General features: G+C 42.6%; 1 protein-coding gene across 3 annotated transcripts in view; it reads right to left on the reverse strand.

Annotated features, from left to right (window-relative positions):
• Positions 1-2,270: 2,270 nt before the first annotated feature.
• Positions 2,271-27,669, reverse strand: part of GRID1 (glutamate ionotropic receptor delta type subunit 1) — a 1,874,363-nt gene continuing 1,848,964 nt past the window's right edge. The window contains exon 16 of one of the 3 annotated variants that reach the window (XM_075348983.1): positions 2,271-4,866. In XM_075348983.1, the coding sequence (XP_075205098.1) occupies positions 4,438-4,866 (429 nt within the window). In that variant the 3' untranslated portion in view covers positions 2,271-4,437. The remainder of the gene's footprint in view (positions 4,867-27,669) is intronic. The other 2 variants (XM_075348986.1, XM_075348985.1) reach the window with 2 other exon arrangements.

Here is a 27,669-nt window from a genome sequence, read left to right on the forward strand (position 1 = left end):
AAATGACCATTCCATTATTTGTCTCAATGTCTTCTTAGATGTTCTCAATGTGTATAAAATGTACTGTGGATAAATTTAAATATCATCCCAAATAAATAATTTGCTTTATCATATACTGTGTAATATATTTTATGACATTGTTCTTTGTTAGAGGGTATAGGAAATTATGACATCCATCTCAGTTGACAAAACAATTGATAACAGTATTTCTATCTGAAAGAAATTTGTAATACAGAACATTAAAACAATGATGATCCAGATAATCAAATCTGAATTGTTTTAAAATAAAAATGGAATTGAATTAAAAATCTTTTTTAAAGAAGGTTAGAACCATTCAGCTTTCTTAACTTAGAGAAAAAGTGTCTCGGAGGAGATCTCAATTACATTTTTAGATATATATGAGGAACTGTGGAAGAAAGGCGATTATTGTAAATAAATAGGAAAGGATTCTTTACAGTTAGATCAGTCAGTTTGAAATGCCCTACCACAAGAGCTAGTAATGGCAGACACGAGAACAGCATTTCATTTTTAACAGCATCTACATCCAGGTAAGGTAAAGCCTAGCTATTACAGTTGACCAAATCAATATTGTGTCAAATTTTGAGAAATTTGCTAGTTTGGGTGTATTCAAATATTTTCATGCCGCCATTTTGCACAATGCACAACTTTGCATTAAAAGTGCTCACTTGACCTTGCTTTGGACTGCTAACTATTTTTAACATATCAAAAGGACCAGATAAATCAACAGCCCAGATAATCAATATCTCTCTCCTGCATAGTCTCCCTACCTGGTCATCTCCATTTTCCTCTAGAAGCCTATTCCCATCAGATCAGCATTCTATTCCTTGTGCTTACAAGAACAGTGAAACTATAATTGCAGTAATACGTCTAAACAATGATCAGACTTGTCACCTCACTGCCCGTGCCACTGCAGCAGTCATCTTGAATGCAAGAGGAATGAAATGCCAATCCAACAGTGGAAATATACTGAAGGCAATCAGAGGGCACCAAGGAGGGTGATTACAAAAATTGACAAATATATAGTCCAAATATATAGTAATTTTTCCATGGCAGGGTGGATGGTTGCCGTAAGTTTTTTTTATTAATTTACTAACAATGTTCTTTTTCAAAAGGAAAAGGTTTATATGCAAATAAATAAACAAAAATAAATCCTTCCAAAATAACAAAACAGGAGAGTTGTCATAACAAAATTAAATTTATTACACCAGATTCTAATTGATTTTTTTTCAGAGGTATAGCTATATAGCATGTAGAAGTAGCAATAACACCCTGGGGCTTGTGTCAGGGGGTACACAAATTCCCATATTGCATTGAAGCAAAACAGATTCATATTACCTCTCTGATTTCAATGTTTATGTAAAGATTTATTTCTTTTTTTTGTCTGGTTGGTTATTTTTGCTACTCAAAATAGACTAGTAACACTGACTGAAATAGGATTGTGGTGAACAGGTCACCATGCCCAAACCAACAGCTTCTTGACTGTAGAAGGCTTGACTTTTACGACAAAACAAAATGTAATAAAGAGGATATGGGGTGCACCATACCAAGGATGGAATTGACCTTTCTGTTGGTGCTAGAATTTGAGTCTTATAGTATAAAAGCCTGGTGTTCATTTTCCAGCCCTTACAATGTTTTCCTCTGTTAAAGGAGGTTCTCCTTTTTTATTACACCCTATCATTAGCAGAATGAAAATAAACAGGACTTCAGCATTTGTTCCCCACTCTCTGCAAATGTACCATAGCACACACATGGGCTGCTTTTTTGTCACATATATGAAATCAGAACTGTTTTTAAATAGATTTTTTCAACTATTAATGTTCTGTTCCAGGAGTATAACTCTGCAGTTAAAGGGGTTGTCCACTTTGAGTGCAGTGTGTGAACTCTGGATGCAACAGGCAACAATTATGAAGATATTGAACTATCTTAGTGCCTTCGCAGGATGGGATGCGGGCACGTAAGTGGTTACATGATTTTAAGTGATTGCTTAGGTGATTCACAAGAATAATGCTATTTTGTGATTTACAGACATGACCATACACACTAGTTTATGACATTTGAGAACATTTATAATCAAGTGGTTAACTCCTTTAGTTTTTAAATTTAGCTAGGAAACCACAATACATAAGGACCCTTGACGCTGGGTTGTGGGCTTCCGTATTCTGGCCAAAATATCAACTAATGCCTCATATATATATATATATATATATATATATATATATATATATATATATATATATATATATTATATATATTTTGCGCTTATCAAATCGTTACACAGGATGCAGCCAGGCCCTTTAATGTAGGCCTTGTAAACTAGCCAAACTGTGTGGTGCACTTATATAGTGCTGGGCAGCCCGTCTAGTGTAATAGTATGAGTGTCATCAATAGGCTGTAAGCTAGAAGCTGTGCACCTACATGTGGGAACGGTGCCCTATAAACCCATTTGTGTGCAATTTTAATACAAAGCAATCACCCCCTCCATGGACTGATAGTGCGTAGGTGGTTGCTCCATCTGTGTTTTGCATCTGTTGCTTCCATCTTTATTAGTGGGTTTTGCTGCATTCTGTTTGTGCATTTGTTCCTATAAACATTGTTGCCTTTTGTTTCTGTGTATTTTTTTCTTAACTCCTTTAGCCAAACAGAAATGTCATTTTTGAAACATGAAAACATTGTTGGCTCGTTACCCATTTATTTCATTATTTTGCTTTCCATTAATTCTCTATAATAAAGTTGAGTGGTCCACCTATTATAGGAGTAAACTCCACCTATAAAAGGAGAGAACATTGCGATTTTTATATATAAATATCCTATTGCATTTCTGTTGGCAGTTAAAGTTTTTCAATTGCTGATTGTAAAGGGAAACTAGAAAGCACATCGGGACATATGTACAGTATAGTGAGATCTAGCTCTTTCTTTTGAGCATTGAAGTAATAGGATGAACTCTTAATAATATCCTCTATAGATTAAAGCCCCTCCAACTTGATTTATGGGACACAAACACCTTGTATTAATGACTCTCTTCTAACAAGTCAAAGAGCTATAATGTATAAGTGATTTCCTAAACAATGCAGTCGTGAGGAGATTTCATGCATTGTCTTGGGAGGGAGTTATTAAAAAAGTGCTGGTGTTGCAGACACACTCAGTCCATGGACCATCTCATCTATATGAAAAGCTTTATTTTATTAAAGATCTGTGATAGCTGGGGACAATGTTTGAGATTTTGTATTGGGTCCATAAGCTTCAAGTAAATCTTCTGATCTAGGGCATAATGATCTGGCCACAATAGCCTCCTTGTGTCTTATTCATAAAACAGTCTTTTTCCATGATTTCATGTAAAACAAGTATTGTAATCAGTCTTTTTAATTTCTAGTTAATAAGGCCAAATCAATCATAAAAAAATGTAACTGCAGTTTATATTAGTCAAATCCCACAAAAAATGTAGACTAAACACTATTTTAGAAACGTATTTTCCTTCAGACTCTTCTTTTCACATGTTGTCTAATTTTGCTAAAGTACATTATGTTCTACTGCAGAACAGGAAATAATTAAAGAAGTTCCACTTCCACTAATATATGCAGTAAGTTAAGTTTTCTTTACTGTCAGCAAACATTCTTTAATGCTCAGGATACAGAAACACAAACTATGTTTCCCATCAACTAACTTTTTCCCATTTATAAATCATTGGTACAAACCAACCTTTTATTGTACGTGCCACAAGAAGATGATTACAGGTTTCGCTCAACAGATTTTTCTCATCACCTCTAACCTCTCCATTTCCCACCAAAGATTTCATAGATCCTGCCAATTGTAAAGGTTAAATCAAAAGGCCACACAGCACAGTACACATAAAATACAATTTAATAAACCAGTGCTTTAACCTAGAAATTTTTGTGGAGATTCAATTCCAGAAGCTTCCTGTTAGAAGAATCATTTCAGCTATAATTTAACTGACTTTTCCACTTTGTCATTTTTAAACATAGCTACAATTTGTTTTTGTTTGTTTTTTTGATGATTTTTATATTAGTGATTGGTCTAAACTTTTTCAGCCTGTAATAAAATGAAATGCCACGCAGTGACTAGAGAGAACTATTTGAAAAAATGTGATAGTCTAAGCAATTAATGAACCCAACTGAAAATGAAACACTTGTTGAAGGGCTGGCGGCCTTCTGTCTCAGTCACAGGTCTTCTTTGGCACTTGAGAAGGGTCACAAGTAAGTTGCTGATTTATTCAGATAGAACAAAATTTACAAAGCCATTCATACATTTTTTTGTTTGTTTTACTGACTTCAAAAAATGGGAATATTCAAAATACACTTTTAACCCACTTCGTTCTGTTGTTATTTACAGATATATACAAGAAAAATTTAAGAGTTTTTAGTTGTATTAAAAAGCTTTGCAGGTTTTTTTTTGTTTTATCTATATAGATGTTCCATGAGAAGGCTCAATGGCTTCTGGAATGGGTCCCCCTGGCATGGACTGGAATGACATTGGCATGGGTGTCTTCACAGGACTTTGACGAAATAGTCCTCCATTTGGCGATCTGTGTTTACATTGTATAGAGGGCATGGTGGCTGAGCTGCTAAGGGGCAAGGGTAAGTTACTGCTTGACACAGAAGTAAGAGTTCTACCACCACCATGACCAGATTGTTCAGGTAAAAAGGTGGTGACTGAAAGCTGTGTATTCTGGTATTCTCGAACTGGCTCCAAGGTTTGGCTTGATGTCATGCCACCAATCTCCAAAGCTGATATTTCAATTGATGCAGTAGAGATTTGTTTATGGGCCATATCTTCATCAATCAAGCTGTTCATACGTCTATGTACTTGTTCTAGGTTAACTTCCTTATCCTAAGAAAAAAACAGAGAAACAAATATGAATATGTGAAAACATGTAACATAATTACGTACTACAAATATTAATTTATATTGTTAATTTTTATGAGATTAAAATATTAGTTGATAACTAAACAAATATTTGGACTCTTTTTGCAAGAAGAGTCCCTAAGGATAGTTTGATTTCAGAGTTTCTTTCTAATGGGACCTCATTTGATTAATCTGTTGAGGAACCCAAATAGCAGGTGTTATTTTCCCTGTAGTATCACTGGAGGTGAAATTAATTATTTAGCTGCATTTCCATTTAAATCAATAAATAGTCAGTAAAATGCTTGGTATAATTCAGAATTTTAGCTTATAAAAACATATTATATTTAGGACATTAATAAAAATGTATGCATTATTATAGAATTCTGAATCTGAAATTTCAAGTAGGTCAAGTGAAGAATGAAAAGTATAAATTCATTGATTGCTTCTGTTTGTATCTTTACAGGCCACCAGACAATTTAATTAAGAACACACAAAACAACTGAAAGAAAAGATGACCTTTATATAAGCCAAAAAAAGTTAAAAAAGTAAAATTTATGTGATGACTATCATGCTTTTTCAATTCAACAAAATTATATTTCATTCTTTGCTTCCTTTTTAATTAAAAGGAATGTCTTAATGTTGATATGGCTTGTATTTATAGCAATTGTTCACATGAATGTTATATCCCTATGATTTTTATATTTGTAAAATAATTTAACACTAGAAGTCCCAGAGACGGGTCATTTAACATTTCTACCTTTAGAACCCAGAGATGGGTGGAATGACCTGAAGGATTTTAGCTAACATCCTATAATCACCGTCTTTTGTTCTGTAATCAAGGCTATTACTGTTGCACTACAGGAGGTTGTTGTTTTCCATTAAGTTTAGCCATTTAGTTTCTAGTTAGTTCTATTCAGTTTGGACTAAGGGTCATTTGACTCCCTTTGACTTCAGGGGGAGCTCGAAATTTCTGGGATTTCTAGTGTTAAGGGCCCTGTACAATCACAAGTTTTTTTGGCCCAATAAAGAATTGGATTAAAAAAAAAATTACAGTAAATTTCACTGCCCATTTGATCTAAAGAATGGTGACTGGGACACATTGTCCTTTTATATTGTGGGTCATCCTCCCAGATTTCCTTCTTTTCTTTTCTTAAATGGGGAATTTATTTATTTTTCCCTTTCACTTTGAAATTTTCCATCCTCTTTACTTCTCAGGTATGCGGCTTAATGCTTAATATTATATTTTCACATTGAGTAATGTTATTGTTCTTCTATTTTAGACAATTTAGTCTGTTACATTACCATCCTATTAGAAAGAATTCCATGCTTTTTTTCAAATATTAGGCAATATATTGTTCTATTTTTTGTCATCAACTTGTTAGCATGATATGCTGATAACCACAACCATTCATAAAGACCCTTCTTTTCAATAGCTTTTCCTGTTAAAGGAAATCTTAACATTACAAAGTGTTTTCGACTACTCAGACAAACCATTCTCAAATGGAGTGTTTGCACCCTTTAAAATAAAAACACATTGCAGGAAACATTCCAGCAACACTTGCACTACCAGGGCCCACATGACGTAATTATGTCTTGCAAGCTTGGCGCCTAATCAACGCTGACCTCACTCTCCCTGCCTTTCAGTGTGTTAAAAATCAAGATGAAGTGAGTGGCCAGCTAAAGCTCTAACATTCTCTTGATGTTTGTTTTGTCCGAATGCAGGGAGAAGATAGCAATAATTGAGCATAGAGCTTGCATGAACTGACAAAGTTACATGAGCACTGGGACAATGAGCACTGGAACAAGATGGCCCCAGAGGTGAGTATGACTGTTGTCATTTTGATGGGGGCAAACACTCTGATTGAAAAGGGGGTGTTCGAGTAGTGGATAACATCTTTAAATGGAATGTTAGGATTTAACATATTTACTGCTATTTACTTGGTTGATTAGTTCTCCAAAAAAAATAATGATAATTTGCTATGAAAAAAAAAAAAAAAAGTTCTGTATCTTTTGTCAAGGAAATGCATTTCAAGTCAAAGCTGTTGTGCCATATACAATTCAAGCTAGTTGTGGCGTTGGAGTGAGACTAATTAAATTAATCTAAGGAATATCCATAAATACCTCCTTCAAAAAGTCTGCCTAATTTTATGGGGCTCTTTGCAGAATCAAAACCAGACTTTACAATATAAATATGTCTAATGTCTACAAATGCCCTTTCTCCTCTGTTATTAACTAGATCTTCTCCATCTCCACACAAAAATCCTACTATAAGTTAAACCAATTCTTTGTTTCTTGTGAATATCTCCAATTTAGCATAAAAGTAATATTAAGCCTCTGTTACACTCAGACCACTCCTTATATGCCTAGCTTTAGCTATAGATAATTTTTCTGTTAAAGCTCCAAAATGAAAATATCACAAGTCAGCATTCATGACGACTCCCTTGCAGACAACTTCTTCTCCCAGCTGGTGGAAGAAAATATGAGGTAACAGCCATCTTGGACCTAGTCCTAACCAAAAAAGAGGATATGGTTAGGGAGCTAAGGGTAGCAGGGACTTTGGGACTCATCGATCATGCTATTCTTGAATTTTGGGTTTCAAGAGGAGGAAGACCTGAAAAGAAACAGACTTCAAGGGTTAACTTTAACAGACTTCAAAGGCCTAAATGCAAGGATTGGTAGAATTCCATAATTCTTAAGCCCGCTTTACACACTACAATATATCTTATGATGTGTCGGCGGGGTCACGTTGTAAGTGACGCACATCCGGTATCGTAAGGTACATCGTAGTGTGTAACAGCTACGCGCGATTGCGAATGAACGGTAAAACGTTGATCGCACGCACGTCGTTCATTCCTCATAAATTGAACGTGAGGTTGTTCATCATACCCGGGGTAGCACACATCGCAATGAAGAAGGAAGGAGGTGGGTGGGATGTTTACGTCCCGCTCATCTCCGCCCCTCCACTTCTATTGGCCGGCTGCCGCGTGACGTCGATATGATGCCGAACGTCCCTCCCACTCCAGGAAGTGGACGTTCGGCGCCCACATCAAGGTCGTATGGACGCGTAAGTACATGTGACGGGGGGTAATCGTTTGTGCGGCACATTCAACAAATTGAACGTGCCGCACATACGATGGGGGCAGTTACGATTGCATACGATATCGTATGCGAAATTGTAACATGTAAAGCAGGCTTTCAGCACAAAGTTGCACAAGAGGGAAGGTAAATCTTCCATAAAGCAATCCTTATTGCACTAGAACTAGCAATACCTAAAAGGAAGAAAAATAGGAAAGAACTAAAGAAACCAAGATGAATAACCAAAACTTTACATCGCCTGCTAAAAAAAAAAAGTAAATATACAAGAAGTGGAAGATGAGGATTATACCTAATAAAGAATACATGGCAGTTTGCAAACTCTGCAAGACAAGCATTAAAGGAGCTAGAGCCAACATGGCAGTTTGCAAACTCTGCAAGACAAGTGTCAAAGGAGCTAAGGCCAAACATGAATTGAAGCTTGCAAAAGAGGCCAAGAGTAAGGTAAGGGATATGGGGGTATGTTAAAAGTAAAAGAGAAAACTGACTTAATGATCAAACATAATGAGTTATATTAAATGGCTGCAAACCAAACTGAAGGAAAGTCAAAAGCTGGGTGCCCCATGGCTCTGCCTTGGGCACAGTACTGTATAATATTTTTATAAATGATCCCGACAATAGAATTATTGGGGAACTCATAAGATTTTCAGATGGTACTAAGATAGGAGGAATAGCCAATGCTAGAGAGGAAAGAGAGTGTATTGAAAAGGATTTAGACCCACTCAAACAATAGGTCGAGGTAAATAATGGTGTTTAACAGGGACTTATGGAAAGTCCTACATCTGGGTAAAATAAATGTAAAAAGCAAGTATAGTATGGGAGGATTAGAACAAGGTGATAGCAGAGGGGAAAAGGAATTGTGCATAATAGTAGATTACAGATTAAACATGAGCCAACAGTGTGGTGCTGCAGCTAAAAAGTCTAACAACATTCTGGGATATATCAAGACAAGCATTCAATCCCATATATTCCCATATACTCTGCCCTGGTCAGACCCCACCGGGAACACTGTGTACAGTTCTGGATACCCCAATTAAAGAAAGACCGATATATTGCACAAAGTCCAGAGAAGAGCAATCAGCAATACAAATAATGGACAGTGAACCACACCTAAACATTAACCCACACAAAATGGTACAAAACCCATAATATCACACAATCACAACCTCTCCCTCCTTCTTAATAAGTGAGTATGCTATGAGGTCTACACAGACCTCTGGCCATCTCACTTAAGTCCTTGTTACTCAGCTGTGAATAGTCTATGGTTCTTCTTGCTGGGACAGTCCATCAGTATTCTGGTGTTGGCTTCCACGCTTGAATTGGATTTAGAAGCTGTAGGGTTGGAAAGACAACCTTCCCTTTGTGTCCTCCTTCACTCAAACTGTGTTTCCTGCATGTACAAATCGGCATTGTAGATCTGCCACATCATTTCCAAGGAGAATATCTGCAGGCAGGCCGCTCATCATCCCAACCACACATTACTTGACCCCAAAGCCAAAGTCCAGATCTACAGTCGCCTTTGGGATATTCCTTGTTTGTCCTCCAGCTAATTCAATAACAATCCCTGGTCCATGATGTATCGCTTCTGGCAGAATCACCCCGGGACCAGCTATTGTGAGAAATGCCCCGGAGTCACAAAATCCAATAACTCTCTGCCCATCCAGCACAACCTCCTGTAAGTGCTTACTTTGATGGTAAGAGGAACTCAGGGCTGTGGCTTGCACCCCATAAACCCTTAGTGGTTGATCACGAGTGTCTGAGTCATTAGGCAAGTCAACTTGAAGGGGCGAGAACTCTTCAACCATTGTATTTGGCTTTAGAGAATGAACAGGTCGATTTGGTGCAAGGTCATTCCTCAATTGACCAGCAGGGCAAGTGTTTTGCAAATGCCCAGGCTGCCCACATCATTAACATCTGCTCTGTGTCGTACTCCTTCCAATGTGCATTCTGGAGAAGGCAGTAGGAGAACCTGGTAACAAAGGCCGGAGGCCATACACTCCAACAGGGGCATCTATGGTGCAGGGGTCAGTGGTACACTCCAGTGGAGGTGGTTGTACTTCTTCCTCAGGTGGAATGGGCTGCACAAGATGCACCAGACAAGGTGGAGGTGCGTGGGGGTCCCTCCGAGTCCTTGCAGGACAACTGGATTGCAGGTGCCCAGGTTGCCCGCACCCATAACATCTCCTCTCTGTAATTCCCTCAGGGTGTGGTCGGAATTGTTGGGGCCCAGAATTGTGAGCCATGGTTGTCAACGACCTGTAGCTGTGTAGAGGGGCAGATGTAACTGGAGAGGGCCGGGGAGCAGGTGAAGGCTGTGGCTTATTGTCCAGAAGCCCTCTCCATTGCTGTCGGATAGTAAGGGCCTCATCAGCCAGAGCAGAAGCTCTATTCAAGGTGCATGGTGTGCGCTCTCTGACCCACTCCCGTATCTCTGAGGGACACTTGTAAAGAAATTGTTCTATAAGAATTACTTGTATAACGTCTTCCACAGTGAAGGCATTTTCCGCTTTCAGCCATCTCCGACATGCTTGGGACATCTTATGGGCATACATCCTAAACGATCTCCCTGTGGTGCATGGGAGGTCTTGGAACTGTGCCCTATGTGAGTCTGGGGTGATAGCATGATAATCCAGGATAGACATTGTATTGTCTTCAGGGTTACAACTCCTTGAAACGCTTCTGTCCCTAGGTGTGGGGGGAGGGGGCCCAGGTTCCACCTACTGTAAACTCTTTGCTTACCTGGGGGATTTAGCAGTCTGTTTCAGAACTTGAAGAGAGAAGGACTAAGATTGAACCTCTGGGCTGAAGGTATGGCTTCTCAGAGAGACCTGGACATTTGTTTATCGCTTTCTGGATTATATTCATATTTCTGAACTAATTTTACCCTCTGAATGGTGGATTATCTTGTGGACCATTTGATTTGCTTGGAATAAATGCTTATTGGATTGTAAAAAAAAAAAAAGAGAAGAACAATCAGGATGATGGAAAGTCAGCAAACCATGTCATATGAAGACTGGCTAAAAGAACTAAGAATGTTTAGTTTGCAAAAGAGAAGGCATAGAGGAGAACTAGTAGCGGTCTATAAATAGCTGACAGGTAGTCACAGTGCAGAATAAAGTACCCTATTCTTTTTATCTATCATAAGAAGTACAAGAAGCAATGTGATGAAACTAAAAGGAAAGAGATATGATTAGACATTAGGAAAAACTTTCTGACAGTGAGGGCAGCCAGTGTTAAACCGGCTACCAAGGGGAGTTGTGAGCTATGCATCAATGGATATCATCAAGCAGAAGTTGGAAAAACAAGTAACTGGGAGGAATTAGTAAAACTTGCACCCGCAGAAAGTTGGACCCAATGGCCTTTGAGGGCCCTTCCAACTTCACCATACTGTGAGCCTATGATTTTTTGAGTACTGAGTGCAAACAATTACCAAACTCACAAATATTCTGCTAGAGGAATACTTCTCCTTAAATGACTCATTAGATGATAAAAATTGATAAGTTTCTGAGCCCTTTAACCCTTTCACACCATTGTCTGTTTTCACCTTCCTGCCAGAACAGGTGAGCGAATCTTTCAAGATTCAAGTCTGTTCAGTTAACCAAATTTCTTGGTGGTCGCCGCATAGGTGGACGAACAGTTCAGCAAACCAAATTAAATTAAATGGAAGGCAAAACCAAAAGGCATATACAACTCCTTGAGGGGGACCAAAACCTGCCACAACAACTCAACCTTTTTGCAGTGGAGCCCCCCTGTTTAGAACAGCCATTAACTACCTAGACTATTAACATACGAAATATTGAGGTGGATGAGTGGCGGGCTAGGAGCCATCATACCTCATGCAACAGTTCAAACTGCTTTTCTGTTCAGCCACACACAGAAGGCACCAATATTAGCTTCATAGACTGTTATTGCTAGACACATTTAACACTAGAACTACTGGACTCGTGACACCAATATAGAAATACATGGTGCAAAGTAGTCAAAATGACTACCTCAGTAGTTCTAGTGTTAAGGATAGTTAGAGAAGCAGATGAGTGAAAGGGTGCATGCCTACCAGTCAAAGAGTCCCCATCCCATTTTCCAAAAATAGGGGCAGAAACTAGAAAAGTGGCATTAATTGCTCACACTATAAATAGTATAATGGTGCAGCATGGATGCATAGGACATGGCCTGGGACAGGACTTGGCCCAGCATTTCTGCCTTAATCATTGATCAGTAACAGGTGGATGAGTGACAGGTGTAGGCCTGGTGCTCTGAGACCCTGACCACTACAGGCAACACACAACAAAGAGACCAAACTAGAAGTCCCCATCCCCATTTCCCAAAAATAGGGGCAGAAACCAGAAAAGTGGCATCAATTGCCCCAGTGTACAAATAGTATAGCGGAGCATGAATGCATGGGAGAAGTGCTGGGAAAGAACATGGTCCATCATTTCTACCTTAAACATTGATCAGTAAGAGGTAGATGAGTGAGATATGTAGGCCTGGTGCTCTGAGACCCTTATCACTACAAGCAACATACAACAAGGAAACACAACTAGGAGTCTCCACATTTTAAAACAATTGGGGGCAGACACCAGTATAGTGGAATCAATTGCACCAGAGTACAAATCGTATAATTGCTCAGCATGGATGCTTGGTATAGGGCCTAGGACAAGGCCTGGCCCAGCATTTCTATCTTAAACAATGATTAGTAAGAGGTATTGGCCTGGTGCTCTGAGACTCCTGCCACTACAGGCAACACACAACGAGATCTACATTTTAAAAAATTAGGGGAAGACACCAAGAAAAGTGGCATCAATTGCCCCTGAGTACAAATAGTGTAATGGCGTTGCATGGGAAGAGGTTCTGGAATAAAGCCTAGCCCAGAATTTCTACTTTACACATTTATTAGGAACAGGTGGATGAGTGCTAGGTTTAGGCCTGGTGCTGTGAGATCTCTGCAACTACAGGCAACACAGAACAAGGACACTCAACTAGCCCAGAGTTTTTAGCTTAAACATTGATCAGTAAGAGGTGGATGAGTGACAGGTGTAGGCCTGGGGATCAAGCACCCTGCTACTACAGGCAACACACAAAAAGAAGACACAAATAGGAGTCTCTATATTCAAAAATATTGCTTGGCATGACTCAGGAGCAATCAAAAGGAGGAGAACTAGGAGGAATATTAGGTGCTTCTTACTTAAAAAAAGTCAAATTGTAAAAGTAACAGTGGTGGACACACCTTTTGATTGTTGTGCCACCAAGGCACTTGCTAATAACATCAGCAGCAGTAGCAGCACCAGTCACAGAAGCCACGACAAATGTGTCCCAGAATGCAATAATGCAAGATCAATGCAGCACGCTGAAAACTACTAGTGATTGGCAGACCCGGACTGTAAAACTCCCGTCCGTGCTTTTTCAAAAGTATGTGGGTGCTTTAGCTGGGCATGGACTTCTCACAATACTCTGGCTAATGATCGGGGTCCAGCAACTCGGGATATAAAAAAAGTAAAAAAATAAATAAAAATAAAGCAAGCATGCTATACTTACCGAGTATCCAAAGTGGCTGTAACTGCTTTTGGGCCGCTCATTCCTCAACCTCATGCACATGAACTGCCTCCCCTGCCCACTGGCAGTCCTGGCATCTCTGATTGGTTGCAGTCAGATACACCCCCAGCTTGTGACACAGCATCTGACTGCTTGCGAAGTTGCAATCACAGACCCTGTCTGCACATCACTATCATGGTACACAAATAAATAAATAGTCATAGAGTACCCTGTATTATGATACCAAGCACATATAAAGCATATGGCTACAAGCTGCAGCCCACATCCGTGTACTTATCAGGTTTGTGTATCAAAATAAGAGGAATTGCTATTTCTAACCACAACAATAAAGGCATCACATTTCAGATGCAGAAACAAGGCGCTCATGTGTCAGGCGCTTCAATGAGGTCCAAGTCTAAGGTGTTTTGGTGGCGGGGTAATACTCAAGCTTGCTTTCTCCATCACCTCCTTCTAAACATGGACTACAGAGAAAGGATGAATATCTTCATCTCTTGACTGTTGAGCGCCCATCACCTCTTCATCCTCTTCCTCCTCCATTTGTTCCTCGGCACCTGCACCTTCACAAACAATGAAGCCCCCTAGTTGCTTTTTTCTACCCTTCCATACCACTTGCCTTTTCAATGGCAGTCCGGACCTAAGAGATATTGATATCACTTTCACATCCTCCTCCTCTTCTGGAACAACCACTTTTACCCACAGACCACGCAAAGTGTGCTTCAGCATATAGATGACCGGAATTGTTATGCTGATGAAGGCATCATCAGCGCTAACCATCTTAGTAGCCATTTCTAAACTGTGCAGAAGGGTGCAGAGGTCCTTCATCTGTGCCCACTCCGCAAGCATTATTTTTCCCATGACTGGACTGCGTTGGATCAGGGTATGCGTCATGACATACTGCCACAGTGGCTGCAACATGTGCAGAGTGGAATTCCACAATGTAGGCACATTGCATAACAACCAGTTAACTAGACAGTCCGAAAAACCTCAGTAGCGAATCAAGTTGATGAGTCGGGGGTGCGTATAGTGAAAATAAACACGCAGCAACCGTGCTTTCTAGAGCAGCACATAAAGATCAGGACAGTGGCCTAGAAATTGCTGCATAACCAGGTTGAGGATATGAACCATGTAAGGCATGTGTGTAAGGTCACCCTGATGTAGGGCCACCACCAGGTTCACACTGTTATTGCATGGCCTTCCCCGGCTCCAGATTCAGTGGAGACAGCCATTCCTGAAACTCAGCCTAGATAGCTGTACACAACTCTACAACTGTGTGACTGCTTTCTCCAATGCATTTTAATTTGAACACAGCTTGATTATGGTGAGCCCTAGCTGAACAGTACAGAGGTGGGCGGGATTTTCTCTGCATTACTTGAAAGCATGTCACATGAAAGAAGAGGTTGAGAGTAGAGTTGAGCGCGGTTCGTGGTTCGTGGCTCTCCAGTTCGCGGCTCGAGTGATTTTGGGGGCTGTTCTAGATCGAACTAGAACTCGAGCTTTTTTGCAAAAGCTCGATAGTTCTAGATACGTTCGAGAACGGTTCTAGCAGCAAAAAAAAACAGCTAATTCCTAGCTGGCTTTCCGCTGTAATAGTGTAAGTCACTCTGTGACTCACACTATTATGAGATTTCAGTGTATAGTGTGTGGGAACAGCGCATTCAGATCACTGCTGTATGTATAATGGCCATTTTTTTTTTTTTTTTTTTCCCTTGTCTTCCTTCCCTAAGCGAGTGCGTATAGTGGGGAGGGCCAGCATGTCAGCCAATCCCAGACACACACAGCTAAGTGGACTTTTAGCCAGAGAAGCAATGGCATGTGTGATAGGATGTCCATGTCACATGTCCCTGCATTATAAAAACGAGTATCTGCCCGTCCGGACGCCATTATCTCTTCTGCGTCCTTGGTGTCAGACATCACTGGCGCAGCTCCGTCCTGAGTCCTATCGCCGATACTGCTGTATGCGCTCCATACACAGCGCTGGACAGCTTAGGGATAGCACTTTCTATCAGTCCTTTTAAGGGCTTATACGGGCAGGGTCAGAGCCATAGGTGACAAGTCCTGAAAACAGAGTTTAACAGCTACACAAAATGACAGCGTCTGTGTAGCTAAGGTCAGGGATTTCCTTGCTGCATTTCCCCATTAGGAGGGATAGAAAGGCAGGCTTCCATTCCTCTACCCAGAGACCCACAACCCTGGCACTGTACCCTCCTGTCCTTTGCACACTCCAACTCATTGTTACTAAGCCATTATACTAACAAACACTGAGTGAACCTAGTGGCATCCTAAACGTGGCTATTGGACTTCTGTATAGTCCCACTAGTGCAAAGATATTTGCAGCACCTCTGCCTGCATTGCACACTCCAACTCATTGTAGCTAAGCCATTATACTAGCAAACACTGAGTGAACCTAGTGGCATCCTAAACGTAGCTATTGGACTTCTGTATAGTCCCACTAGTGCAAAGATATTTGCAGCACGTCTGCCTGCATTGCACACTCCAACTCATTATAACTAAGCCATTATACTAGCAAACACTGAGTGAACCTAGTGGCATCCTAAACGTGGCTATTGGACTTCTGTATAGTCCCACTAGTGCAAAGATATTTGCAGCACGTCTGCCTGCATTGCACACTCAAACTCATTATAACTAAGCCATTATACTAGCAAAAACTGCTGCAACTTAGTGGCATACAAAAAGTGAGTGTTGTACTCCATTTGTGCCCCACAGGTGCCAAGCTATTTACAGCACCTCTGCATGACACCCTCCTGCTCTGTTTTTAATAAGCTATAATGATAGCAAAAAATACTGCCATTTAGTGGCATCATAGAACTGGATGTTGTATTCCATTATTGTCCCACTGGTGCCAAGCTATTTCTAGCACCTGTGCAGGACACCCTCCTGCTCTGTTTTTAATAAGCTATATTGATAGCAAAAAATACTGCCATTTAGTGGCATCATAGAACTGGATGTTGTATTCCATTATTGTCCCACTGGTGCCAAGCTATTTCTAGCACCTGTGCAGGACACCCTCATGCACATTTTGCTACGCTAATGTTATAGCAAACTCAGGGAATTCATTGCTGCATTTGATAATTTGGAGGGATAGAAAGTGAGGCTTTCTTTAGCTTTTCCTTCTGTTCAAAGAACAGCATCTCCAAGTCCACACCCGAAGAGCAATTTCTCCTCCACGTGTAAGTGTGGAGAGGCAGCTAGTGCGCATGCGTGTGCCGATTTACCCCAGCTGCAGCCTAACTACAGTGTTTTGCCTAGTGAGTATGCTCAGCCTGACTGTGCCATTCCTGACGCTAAGTCTTCATTTCGGGATACAGCGCATGCTCCCACACTTAGTGTGAAAAGCCTCTTTGCACAGGTACTTGCATTCCGTGCCGGGTCTAAGTCCTGTTTTGTGCCGAGACACCATGCTAAAGCTGATAGTCTTTTTTCAGAGACTCTATTTCATGCAACTGACCATGCTCAGGCACTTACTGCATCAGAAACTAGGTCCGGTAATGAACTCTTTGGCCCTGCCCCTGATGTGGGGGGGCCCATATAGACCACAGGGCATCTGGTGTCCTGACGATGTGGTCAGGCCACTCCCAAATGGCTTGCAGAGGCCCGCCCCTATGACTTGTCACCTCATTATTGATGGTCAGACGATGACTGGTGAGGTGTTTGTGTTGTGGCAGCCATGAGGTCATTATTGAAGTTGCGGTTCCAAATAGGACGCTAGATATGCCACTCATGACGTGTCACTCTGGTTTTGTCTCCAGGAGGTGCATTGTGGTCCACCCTGGTTTGGGGCGGACCCAGGTTATAAAACGGGCTGGAGCCAACAAGGAGGTGCGCAGTCTTCTATTATGCTCCCAAAGAGCACACCTCCATGTGTTGAACCCATTGCGGCTTTAGGCCAGAGGTAGGCAGGGATAGGGCGTCGATGCAGGCCGCCACCACAGTTGGTAACGCAGAACGGTTAAGACCAGCTCCTGTCCTACAAGTCCTGCTTGTGCAGCCCAGGGGCATTAACAGGCCTGCTGCTGCTGACGCGCCTGCTGTCCACAGGTGTGGCCCCAATGCACACGGTCAGCGTACTCAATAGCCCCTGTGATGTTAACAGGGAGTTCCTGGGCTGGGTGGGCGTGTGGACCCTGTGACGCTAACAGGGCTCCCACTTTCAAGATCCGAGTGGCGTCTAACTCGGTTCAGGCAACTATTAGTTTCATAGCCACACAGCTCTGTATCCTCCACCTAACCTTCCAGTTGCCAACCTCTCCTTTTCCATCTGGGAGCACGGTGGACATTGACTGCTGATGGGGATATATACCTTTCTCTTTCTTTTCTTATTAATTTTCGTTATATACCGCTAACCTAGTATATACCACCTTATCCAAATCTGCCAGTCCCACCGTAACAGATGGTGTTTCTTCATCAAATGTTACTTTTGCTTAACCACCAAACCCATGGACAAAAACTTTTTTCCCCTTTCCAACACACCTGTTCCCCTTTCCACCAGCATCTGTCCTTTTTCAACTCATTTGGTATATGACCAAAAGTGCAACTCTGCAGGGACACCGTACTCAATGCCATCTCAGCCCAGCAGCCAGCCCTCGGTCCCTCAGATGTGCACAAGTAAAAGCCCATTTCCTCCTTTCCATGACAAAGCATTGAGATTCACTCTGTGCAGCACTGGTGTTTACTGGAAAAGCAGATCTAAGAATCCGTACCACGTTCTGCAGATACTCCTGTATACATGCGTCCCTTTCTATGGCTGGAATTATTTCGCCAAATTTTGTCTTGTACCGGGGATCTAACAGTGTGGCAACCCAGTAGTTAGCATTACTTCGAATTCGTACAATCCGAGGGTCATGTTGTAGGTAGTGCAGCAAGAAGGCGCTCATGTGTCTTGTGCATCCAGGAGGACCAAGTCCTTGGTGTGTTGGTGGCAGAGAGGTGAGAATCGTGCCTCCTTCCTCTGCCCTCTCTCCCCAACCTCGCACAACCGAAATGTGAGCAAGCTCTTACTCATCTGCTGAGTCTTCCATGCCCATCGCCAGTTCGTCCTCCATTTCTTCATGGGCTCCTGCACCTTCCTCAACAATTTTTGCTGATACTATGCGCCCTTGTTAATCCCTCTCCCCCACCGTCCCTTGACTTCCGCCTAGGTGCCGCTCACCGTCTGGACCTTGTAGACCTTATTATCCCTTCTGCATATGACTCCTCCTGTACTTCCTCCCCTTCCTCATGGACCAACACCTGACTCCGAATAATGCATACAGTGTACTCCATCTTGTAGATGACCAGAATTGTCATGCTGAGAATGGCATCGCCAGTGCTAAAAATCTTAGTTGATATTTGTAAACTGTGTAGAAGGGTGCATAGGTCCTTGATCTGACACCACTTCAGCAGCGTGATCTGCACCACCTCTGGATCAAGTTAGCCCAGGGTATACGTCATACCGTATTTCAGCAGGGCTCTGCGGTGCTGCCACAGACGCTGAAACATGTGTAGATTCAAATTCCTGCGTGTCGGAACATCGCATTTCAGGTGTTTAACCGCCAGACCCTAAGACTTCCATAGCGATGAAAGTTGTTGAGCTGCTGGGTGCGAAGGATGAAAGTGAGCACATAGCAGCGTGCCCGCTGCACAAGGCCATGTAGGCCGGGATGGTATTTTAAAAATTGCTGGAGAATCAGATTCAACACGTGAGCCATACAAGGTACGTGTGTCACATTGCCCTGACGAAGGGCCGCAGAAAGGTTTGCATCATTGCCGCACACGGCTGTTAAGTCACCAACGTAGTCCACTCAATCAATTTGTACTCCGGTCGCCAGGTGACAACGTGTTCCTTTCGTGCATAGTGCTGATGATGGGAAAGGAGTCGATGCCTGCGGCGCAGGTGGACGCAGGTTATGGTCACCCACTGGGGTGCGTTACCTTGACAGATACAGAACCACAGGCTGAATGTAGGTGGTGAGTATCTCACAGATGAAGTACCATCATTCAGCTACAACCAATGGGAAGACACCACACCCTTTTTTAGGCCCCTCCTGTCTGCAGACCACTGCCAGACAAAGCTATGAACCTCTTGTTACTGTTACCCCCAGTTCAGTTTTATGAGTTTGTGTGCTTGTTACCTGACTACTTTTCCTGCTTGCTGTTTATGTACCTTATTGGCCGATCCGCATTTCACCTCTGCTTCTTTTCTGACTAAGTCCTGGCCATCCCATTCTGTTCCTCTTCCTCAATTAATGTTTATGACCCTGCATGACTACTATTCTCTGGAACTGCAGCCTTCCACAGGTATTGATCAACTTGGGCCCTGTGTAATTCCAAATCACTGCATAGGGGTTAAAGGGTTTCAGGGTTCTGGGTGTCCAGCTTGGTGAGTGGCTTGCCTCTAGCCTATCCTTTACAGCCCATCTGAGTGTGCCGATCCAGGCAGGCGTTACACCGTGCCCTGTGCAGAAGGCCATGTTGGCCGGAATAGTGTTTTAAAAATTGCTGGACAACCATGTTCAACACGTGAGCCATACAAGGCACGTGTGCCACATTGCCCTGAAGAAGGGTCGCAGACTGGTTTGCATCATTGTCGCACCCGACCTTCCCTGGCTGCTGGTTGAGTGGAGACAACCATTGATGAAACTCGGTCTCACTCTCCAGAGCTAACCGTCCACAATTCCTCAGCGGTGTCTCATATTTCCCCTACATTTCAAAGTAAACATTTGACCACCTGATGGCCTTCAGCTCTGCTGCCAGCATAGTAAGGAGGTGTGTGAGATTCCTTGGGCGCAGTTACAAGGAAGGGTGGACTGACCACACAGGGTTTGGGCCGAGGTGGAGGACCCACACGAGGTTGAGGAGGCAGAAGCAGTGGAGGAACTTGTACATACAGAGGAAGGATTGACACACAAGTCGTGGGGACTGCAAGACTTGTACAGCAAACTCTTCTCCATCTCTCACCATAGTTACCCAGTGCCCAGTCAGCAACATGTAACTCCCTTGTCCATGCTTACTGGTCCAAGTATCTGTGGTGAAAAGCACCCTGTCACACACAGAGTTTCTCAAGGAATCGGTGAGGTTGTGTGCGACCTACTGTGGTAGCGCGGGCACGCCTTTCTTGGAGAAGGAGTGACGACTGGCCATTGGCTCTTGGGGCACTGCAATGGGCATAAGGTCTCGAAAATCCTCGGTCTCAAAAGGGTGTAAAGGCAGCCTTTCTGTTGCCAACAAGTTGCAGATGATGTCTCCCTCGTTTACACTAATTGGGCCACACACACCCCACTTGACTGGCATCAGTTGACCCCCCTTTTGAAAAAGAAAAAGATGCTTTGCATGAAGCACTCTCAAAAATTACGCGTGCCTTTCCCGTCCCCTGGCTGACCCAGGGGAAGAAAAGTCCTCTGAGAGCCATGACTTGTTCATCTTGGTTCTTTTAGAAACACAGCGAGGGGACTCCAACCACAGTCTCCCTCGTTGCCACTAATTGGGCCACACACACCCCACTTGACTGGCATCAGTTGACTCCCCTTTTGAAAAAGAAAAAGATGCTTTGCATGAAGCACTCTCAAAAATACGCTTGCCTTTCACCTCCCCTGGCTGACCAAGGGGAAGAAAAGTCCTCTGAGAGCCATGACTTGTTCATCTTGGTTCTTTTTTCAAAAGCGAGGGGACTCCAACCACAGTCTCCCTCGTTTCCACTAATTGGGCCACACACACCCCACTTGACTGGCATCAGTTGACCCCCTTTTGAAAAAGAAAAAGATGCTTTGCATGAAGCACTCTCAAAAATACGCGTGCCTTTCACCTCCCCTGGCTGACCCAGGGGAAAAAAAGTCCTCTGAGAGCCATGTCCACATTGTCAGTGGACAGACACGTGTGCTTATCTGCCAGCAGACCCCCAGCAGCACTGAAGACAGGTTCCGAGAGAACGCTGGCTGCAGCACACAACAAGATCCCCAAGGCGTACGTGGCGAGCTCAGGCAATTCATCCAGATTGGAAGCCTAAAATGAGCAGGGCTCAAGTTGCACAGTAATGGCATCGATGTTTCCTTGCATATACTTATATATCTGTGTCTCCTCCTCTTTTTCCTTGTCCAGCTCTTTTGTTTTCGCATGAGTATATGTTCTTGTCACTTTCCCATGTGTTTGTGTTGTGAGTTGTTTATCACCTTTTGGACACCTTTGAGGGTGTTTTCTAGGTGTTTTTATGTGTTTGTGATTGCCTGCCATTGTTTCCTATGCAGTTCGAGTTCGGTTCGTCGAACGTTCGACGAATCGAACTCGAACGGGAGCTCCGTTTGGCGAACCGTCCTCGAGCCGAACCGCGACCGGTTCGCTCATCTCTAGTTGAGAGTGCAATTGGATGCCTTAGTGGAGGAGGCATAAGCAGTGAAAAAAGTGCCAGTAGATACAGAGGTTTGCTCCACAAGCTTAGGAAATTTTAACACTTGTGGAGCAGCTCCTTCCCCGCTTGCCCCGCAGCCACCAGATTCACCTAGTGCCCAGTCAACGAGATGTAACGCCCCTGGCTATGCTTGTTCATCCAGGTGTCAAAGGTGAAATTCACCCTGTCCCAAAGAGTTTTTCCAAGGAATGGGTGGTGATGTCTGTAACATTTTGGTGTAGCACATGCACAGTTTTATAAGAGAGATAATGCTGACTGGGTAGCTGGTGGTTTTCAGAACCATCTGTATCCACTAGGCGGAAAAGAAATTTCCGCAGCCAACATATTGGATATGGTAAAGTTTAAGCTCTTGGCTTTGGCATGTGTAGTTTACTGCAACTGTGAGGCAGAGGGCTGGCTGCTGTGCTTAGAAAGGGTGGAGTAGGGTGTACATAACAAACTGGTGGACTTTGAGGGACATGCCAGCAGAGACGTTATGGTAGATTGAGAAAGATGTGGTTTGTTTGGTGTCTGAGATCAGTCAAAAACAGCTGTCATGTCCACTTCCATAACATCTGAAGGGTTCTTACTCACCCCGAATGTAGCGGGTTAGCAAGTAGAGGTTCTGAAAACAGAGACCTGTGTGAGAACACTTGCCATGGTGACGGGAGAGGAAGAATCAGCAGATGCAGTTGATAATGTGCCCATGGGCTAGTGAGGCCACATTTTATTGTAGTAAGATTCTCAGACTAATGCCTGCTTTATGTGCATGTTCCAGTTCATGCATGTAGTAGTCAAATTATTGGAATGTGTGCCTCTACTGAGTCGTTGTTTACAAAGTTGGCTGATAAAGTGAGTTTGGTCTTCATTTGCGGTCTCTAAAAATGCCCACATTAGGCATCCCTTACCATCCATGCAAATGGCAGAACTACGACTGTTGCTGGCTACAGCCATAGTTTTGGCTGAGGATGCAGTGCTTGTCGTGGTTGCATCACTTCGTGTCTGTGTGGAAAGCTGCAAAGTAACCTCCTTGTCTTCCCCTTCCACCACCTCCTCTCCTGTGCTACTCAGTTGTGTGGCTCTGGGTTCACAAGTGGGATCTTGAACTTCATCATCCTCTCTGTTTTACAACTTTTCACCCTGTGAGTCACCCTCCTCTTCTTCCTCCTCTGACAGCACAGTACACTATGTGTTCGCCTCCGGCATCTGAATCTCATCGTGATCACCCCAACCCCCAGGGATTAACATCTGGTGATGAGGGTCTGGATTCTGCTCAGACTCTACTTTGTTTGTGCCCGATTCCAAGTAACAAAGATTTGGAAATTGGTGCAGCCACTTTACTCATCTTGAGTCTGTGAATCTTTGGTGCAGACTTATGATGCCCATGGAATAGAATTTGTGAGCAGCTCTGCAAACTTACCCATCTGTAGTTCCCATAGTCAGATGGGTAGTTGGAGATTTGTGATGTGCGGAAAACAAGTGTAATTAGGGTTCCACCTTTGAGGACTCTACTGTGTATGATGTTGAGGTAGAGGAAAAGGAGGGGAGGCCACTTTATGTAGCACTTCCCATCCACTGTTGCACATGCACTTACTGAATGTGATCTGCGAGTTGTACCACTGTGCGACTGCCAATGAAAGGGAGTCGAGTTGCCTCTTCAGTAAAAGAAGTTGAGAGTTATGTTTGCATAGGATGAGCTAGTGTTTGTTTAGTAGAGCTTTAAGTAACATTAGCACCCACCCCACACCAGCCTATTCCTCTTTCCACCACAACCTCAGTATTTTCCCCTCATGTTTGATGTACCCTTCCCCTATTTAAACCAGGTTTTTTTGCCTTATTCTGGCAGTTGGCAAATATAAATAATTGTGGTAATCCTAATTGACCTAAAACGGGAAAGGTATATTTTGTATATTTTGATTTCATGTCAGATAGTGAGTAAAACATGCCTTTGTGTCTTTTTAGATTGTTTATGTTAACTTCTGGTTTCAACTGTATCTATCTGAACTAGCTAAAAATAAACCCACTAGTTGACTATTTTTCTAGCAGTAGCAACGTCCCCAAGCTGCAGTTGTCTCAAAATGGCACCAATGCCATATGTGTGCTTCTTATATGTAGAAGGACATGCACTTTTTCCATCCAATGACATAAGCCCTTGTGTCTGAACGTTGTGGATGGTTTCTGCTCCCTGATTGGCTGCCAAAACATCCACACATTGAGTTAAGAAAAAAAAAACCAGTCCACAGCTACTTTGACCTCTCCCTACCCCCACCCCTCATCAAACACCTCCTTCCCACTCATCATACAAAACCACTATCCTAGCAAAGTTATCATAACATAGAAGAAAAGAATTAGTGCAAACGCGAAGAGAAGGCCGAATTTTTGAGAAAAGTGTTCAGGAATCTGAATCAGCATTCGAATGGGCAAGGCTTGTGCAAAAATTGAGATTTGAGAACTTTTTCAAACAAGTTTGGTTATCTTTGCTGACCAGGCTAAGCTTTACAATTCTGACCAGTGTCAATTTTTGTGGTAATAACTTTGCAGCACCTCACCATATCCCAGTGATTTTGAGGGGGTTTTTTTCATGACACATTTTACTACATGACAGTAGTCAATTTTGGTCATTATGAACTTGAGTTTTTATTCCTTTAAACCAGACACTTATAATACACAAAATCATTAAAAAATAGCTAAATAATAAATAAAAAATAACATTTGCTACATAGCTACTTTATATAAGAATCATTTTTTTAAACTTTTGTAATGAAATTAGAATGGGTAAAAGTTTACAGCTATATCTTATTTTTCTCTAGACAATTACCTAAACCAACTTTTCTAGGGACCACATAACATTTAATGTGATTTTGATGTGTCTATCTACCATACAGTTGAAACCAGAAGTTTACATACACTATCTTAACCCCTTCACGACCGGCCGATTTTTCGCTTTCCTTTTTTTTATTTTCGCCATTCTTTTTCTGAGAGACGTAACTTTTATATTTTTCAGTCAATATGGTCATGTGAGGGCTCATTTTTTGCGGAACGAGCTGTACTTTTAATTGAAACCATCAGTTTTACCATATAGTGTACTGGAAAATGGCAAAAAAAAATCCAAATGCAGAAAAATTGCAAAAAAAGTGCGATAGCACTATGGTTTTTGAGATATTTTATTCACTGTGTTCACTATATGGTAAAACTGATGTGTGGGTGGGATGCCTCAGGTCAGTGCGAGTTTGTAGACACCAAACATGTATAGGTTTACTTATATATAAGAGGTTAAAAATAAAATCGGAAGTTTGTCCGAAAAAAGTGGCGCACGTTTTACGCCATATTCCGTGACCCATAGCCTTCTCATTTATCGGGATCTATGGCTCAGTGATGGCTTATTTTTTGTGTCTCGAGTAGTGATGAGCGAGCATGCTTGTCACTACTCGGTACTCGCACGAGTATCACTGTACTCGGGCTGCTCGGCGGGGACCGAGTAATCTCGCGATACTCGTGCTTTACTCGTGGTCTTCATTTCTGCATGTTGGCGCTCTTTTGAGAGCCAGCCCTCATGCAGGGATTGGCTGGCAGACCACTGCAATGCCACAGCCCTGTTAGTTGTGGAATTGCAGTGATTGGCCGGCCTGCACAGCGTCACCGAGCCTTTATACAGGCCGGCGCGCTGTGCTCTGCTCACAGCTATTCTGACAGTGAGTGTAGGGAGAGTGTCGCTGATTCAGGGAAAGCTTTGCGGCCCTTTATAGCTTTTTCAGTTGCAGGGCTGCAAACAGTGTGACCAAAAGTCCTTCTCAGGACTATTCTAGTTGTATACAGGCAGGCAGGGTATAGCCAGGTCGGCGTACAGTAGCAGAGTCCTTCTCAGGACTATTGTTGCTATATACAGGCAGGGTATAGCCAGGTCTGAATACAGGCTAGTGACCAAAAGAGTCCTTGTCAGGACTATTGTAGCAGTATACAGGCAGGCAGGGTAGTGGTGACCGTATACCAGCCTTCATATCTGGGGCTGGTGTACACAGTGTAAAACAGTCCAGATAGTGTCTGACTTGTCTGTACTGTAATTGTCGCTCCCCAAAAAAACCTGTTAGGTTATTATTGCGTCCGTGCTTGGTTTTTAAAACCGCACGTGTGTGCCTGTTGGTGGCAGCGTACAGGTGCACTGGTGTGCGTTTACCAAACTATTATATAACGCACAAGTGTGTATAATACACGTCAGTCAGCAGTGGCTGATAGTGTCAGAGTTCTTAATTTTTGCTCCTAAAACCTGTGTTAGGTTATTATTGCGTCCGTGCTTGGTTTTTAAAACCGCACGTGTGTGCCTGTTGGTGGCAGCGTACAGGTGCACTGGTGTGCGTTTACCAAACTATTATATAACGCACAAGTGTAGTGTATAATACACGTCAGTCAGCAGTGGCTGATAGTGTCAGAGTTCTTAATTTTTGCTCCTAAAACCTGTGTTAGGTTATTATTGCGTCCGTGCTTGGTTTTTAAAACCGCACGTGTGTGCCTGTTGGTGGCAGCGTACAGGTGCACTGGTGTGCGTTTACCAAACTATTATATAACGCACAAGTGTAGTGTATAATACACGTCAGTCAGCAGTGGCTGATAGTGTCAGAGTTCTTAATTTTTGCTCCTAAAACCTGTGTTAGGTTATTATTGCGTCCGTGCTTGGTTTTTAAAACCGCACGTGTGTGCCTGTTGGTGGCAGCGTACAGGTGCACTGGTGTGCGTTTACCAAACTATTATATAACGCACAAGTGTAGTGTATAATACACGTCAGTCAGCAGTGGCTGATAGTGTCAGAGTTCTTAATTTTTGCTCCTAAAACCTGTGTTAGGTTATTATTGCGTCCGTGCTTGGTTTTTAAAACCGCACGTGTGTGCCTGTTGGTGGCAGCGTACAGGTGCACTGGTGTGCGTTTACCAAACTATTATATAACGCACAAGTGTAGTGTATAATACACGTCAGTCAGCAGTGGCTGATAGTGTCAGAGTTCTTAATTTTTGCTCCTAAAACCTGTGTTAGGTTATTATTGCGTCCGTGCTTGGTTTTTAAAACCGCACGTGTGTGCCTGTTGGTGGCAGCGTACAGGTGCACTGGTGTGCGTTTACCAAACTATTATATAACGCACAAGTGTAGTGTATAATACACGTCAGTCAGCAGTGGCTGATAGTGTCAGAGTTCTTAATTTTTGCTCCTAAAACCTGTGTTAGGTTATTATTGCGTCCGTGCTTGGTTTTTAAAACCGCACGTGTGTGCCTGTTGGTGGCAGCGTACAGGTGCACTGGTGTGCGTTTACCAAACTATTATATAACGCACAAGTGTAGTGTATAATACACGTCAGTCAGCAGTGGCTGATAGTGTCAGAGTTCTTAATTTTTGCTCCTAAAACCTGTGTTAGGTTATTATTGCGTCCGTGCTTGGTTTTTAAAACCGCACGTGTGTGCCTGTTGGTGGCAGCGTACAGGTGCACTGGTGTGCGTTTACCAAACTATTATATAACGCACAAGTGTAGTGTATAATACACGTCAGTCAGCAGTGGCTGATAGTGTCAGAGTTCTTAATTTTTGCTCCTAAAACCTGTGTTAGGTTATTATTGCGTCCGTGCTTGGTTTTTAAAACCGCACGTGTGTGCCTGTTGGTGGCAGCGTACAGGTGCACTGGTGTGCGTTTACCAAACTATTATATAACGCACAAGTGTAGTGTATAATACACGTCAGTCAGCAGTGGCTGATAGTGTCAGAGTTCTTAATTTTTGCTCCTAAAAC

This window comes from Anomaloglossus baeobatrachus, chromosome 5, assembly GCF_048569485.1.
Source record: "Anomaloglossus baeobatrachus isolate aAnoBae1 chromosome 5, aAnoBae1.hap1, whole genome shotgun sequence".
Taxonomy (NCBI): domain Eukaryota; kingdom Metazoa; phylum Chordata; class Amphibia; order Anura; family Aromobatidae; genus Anomaloglossus; species Anomaloglossus baeobatrachus.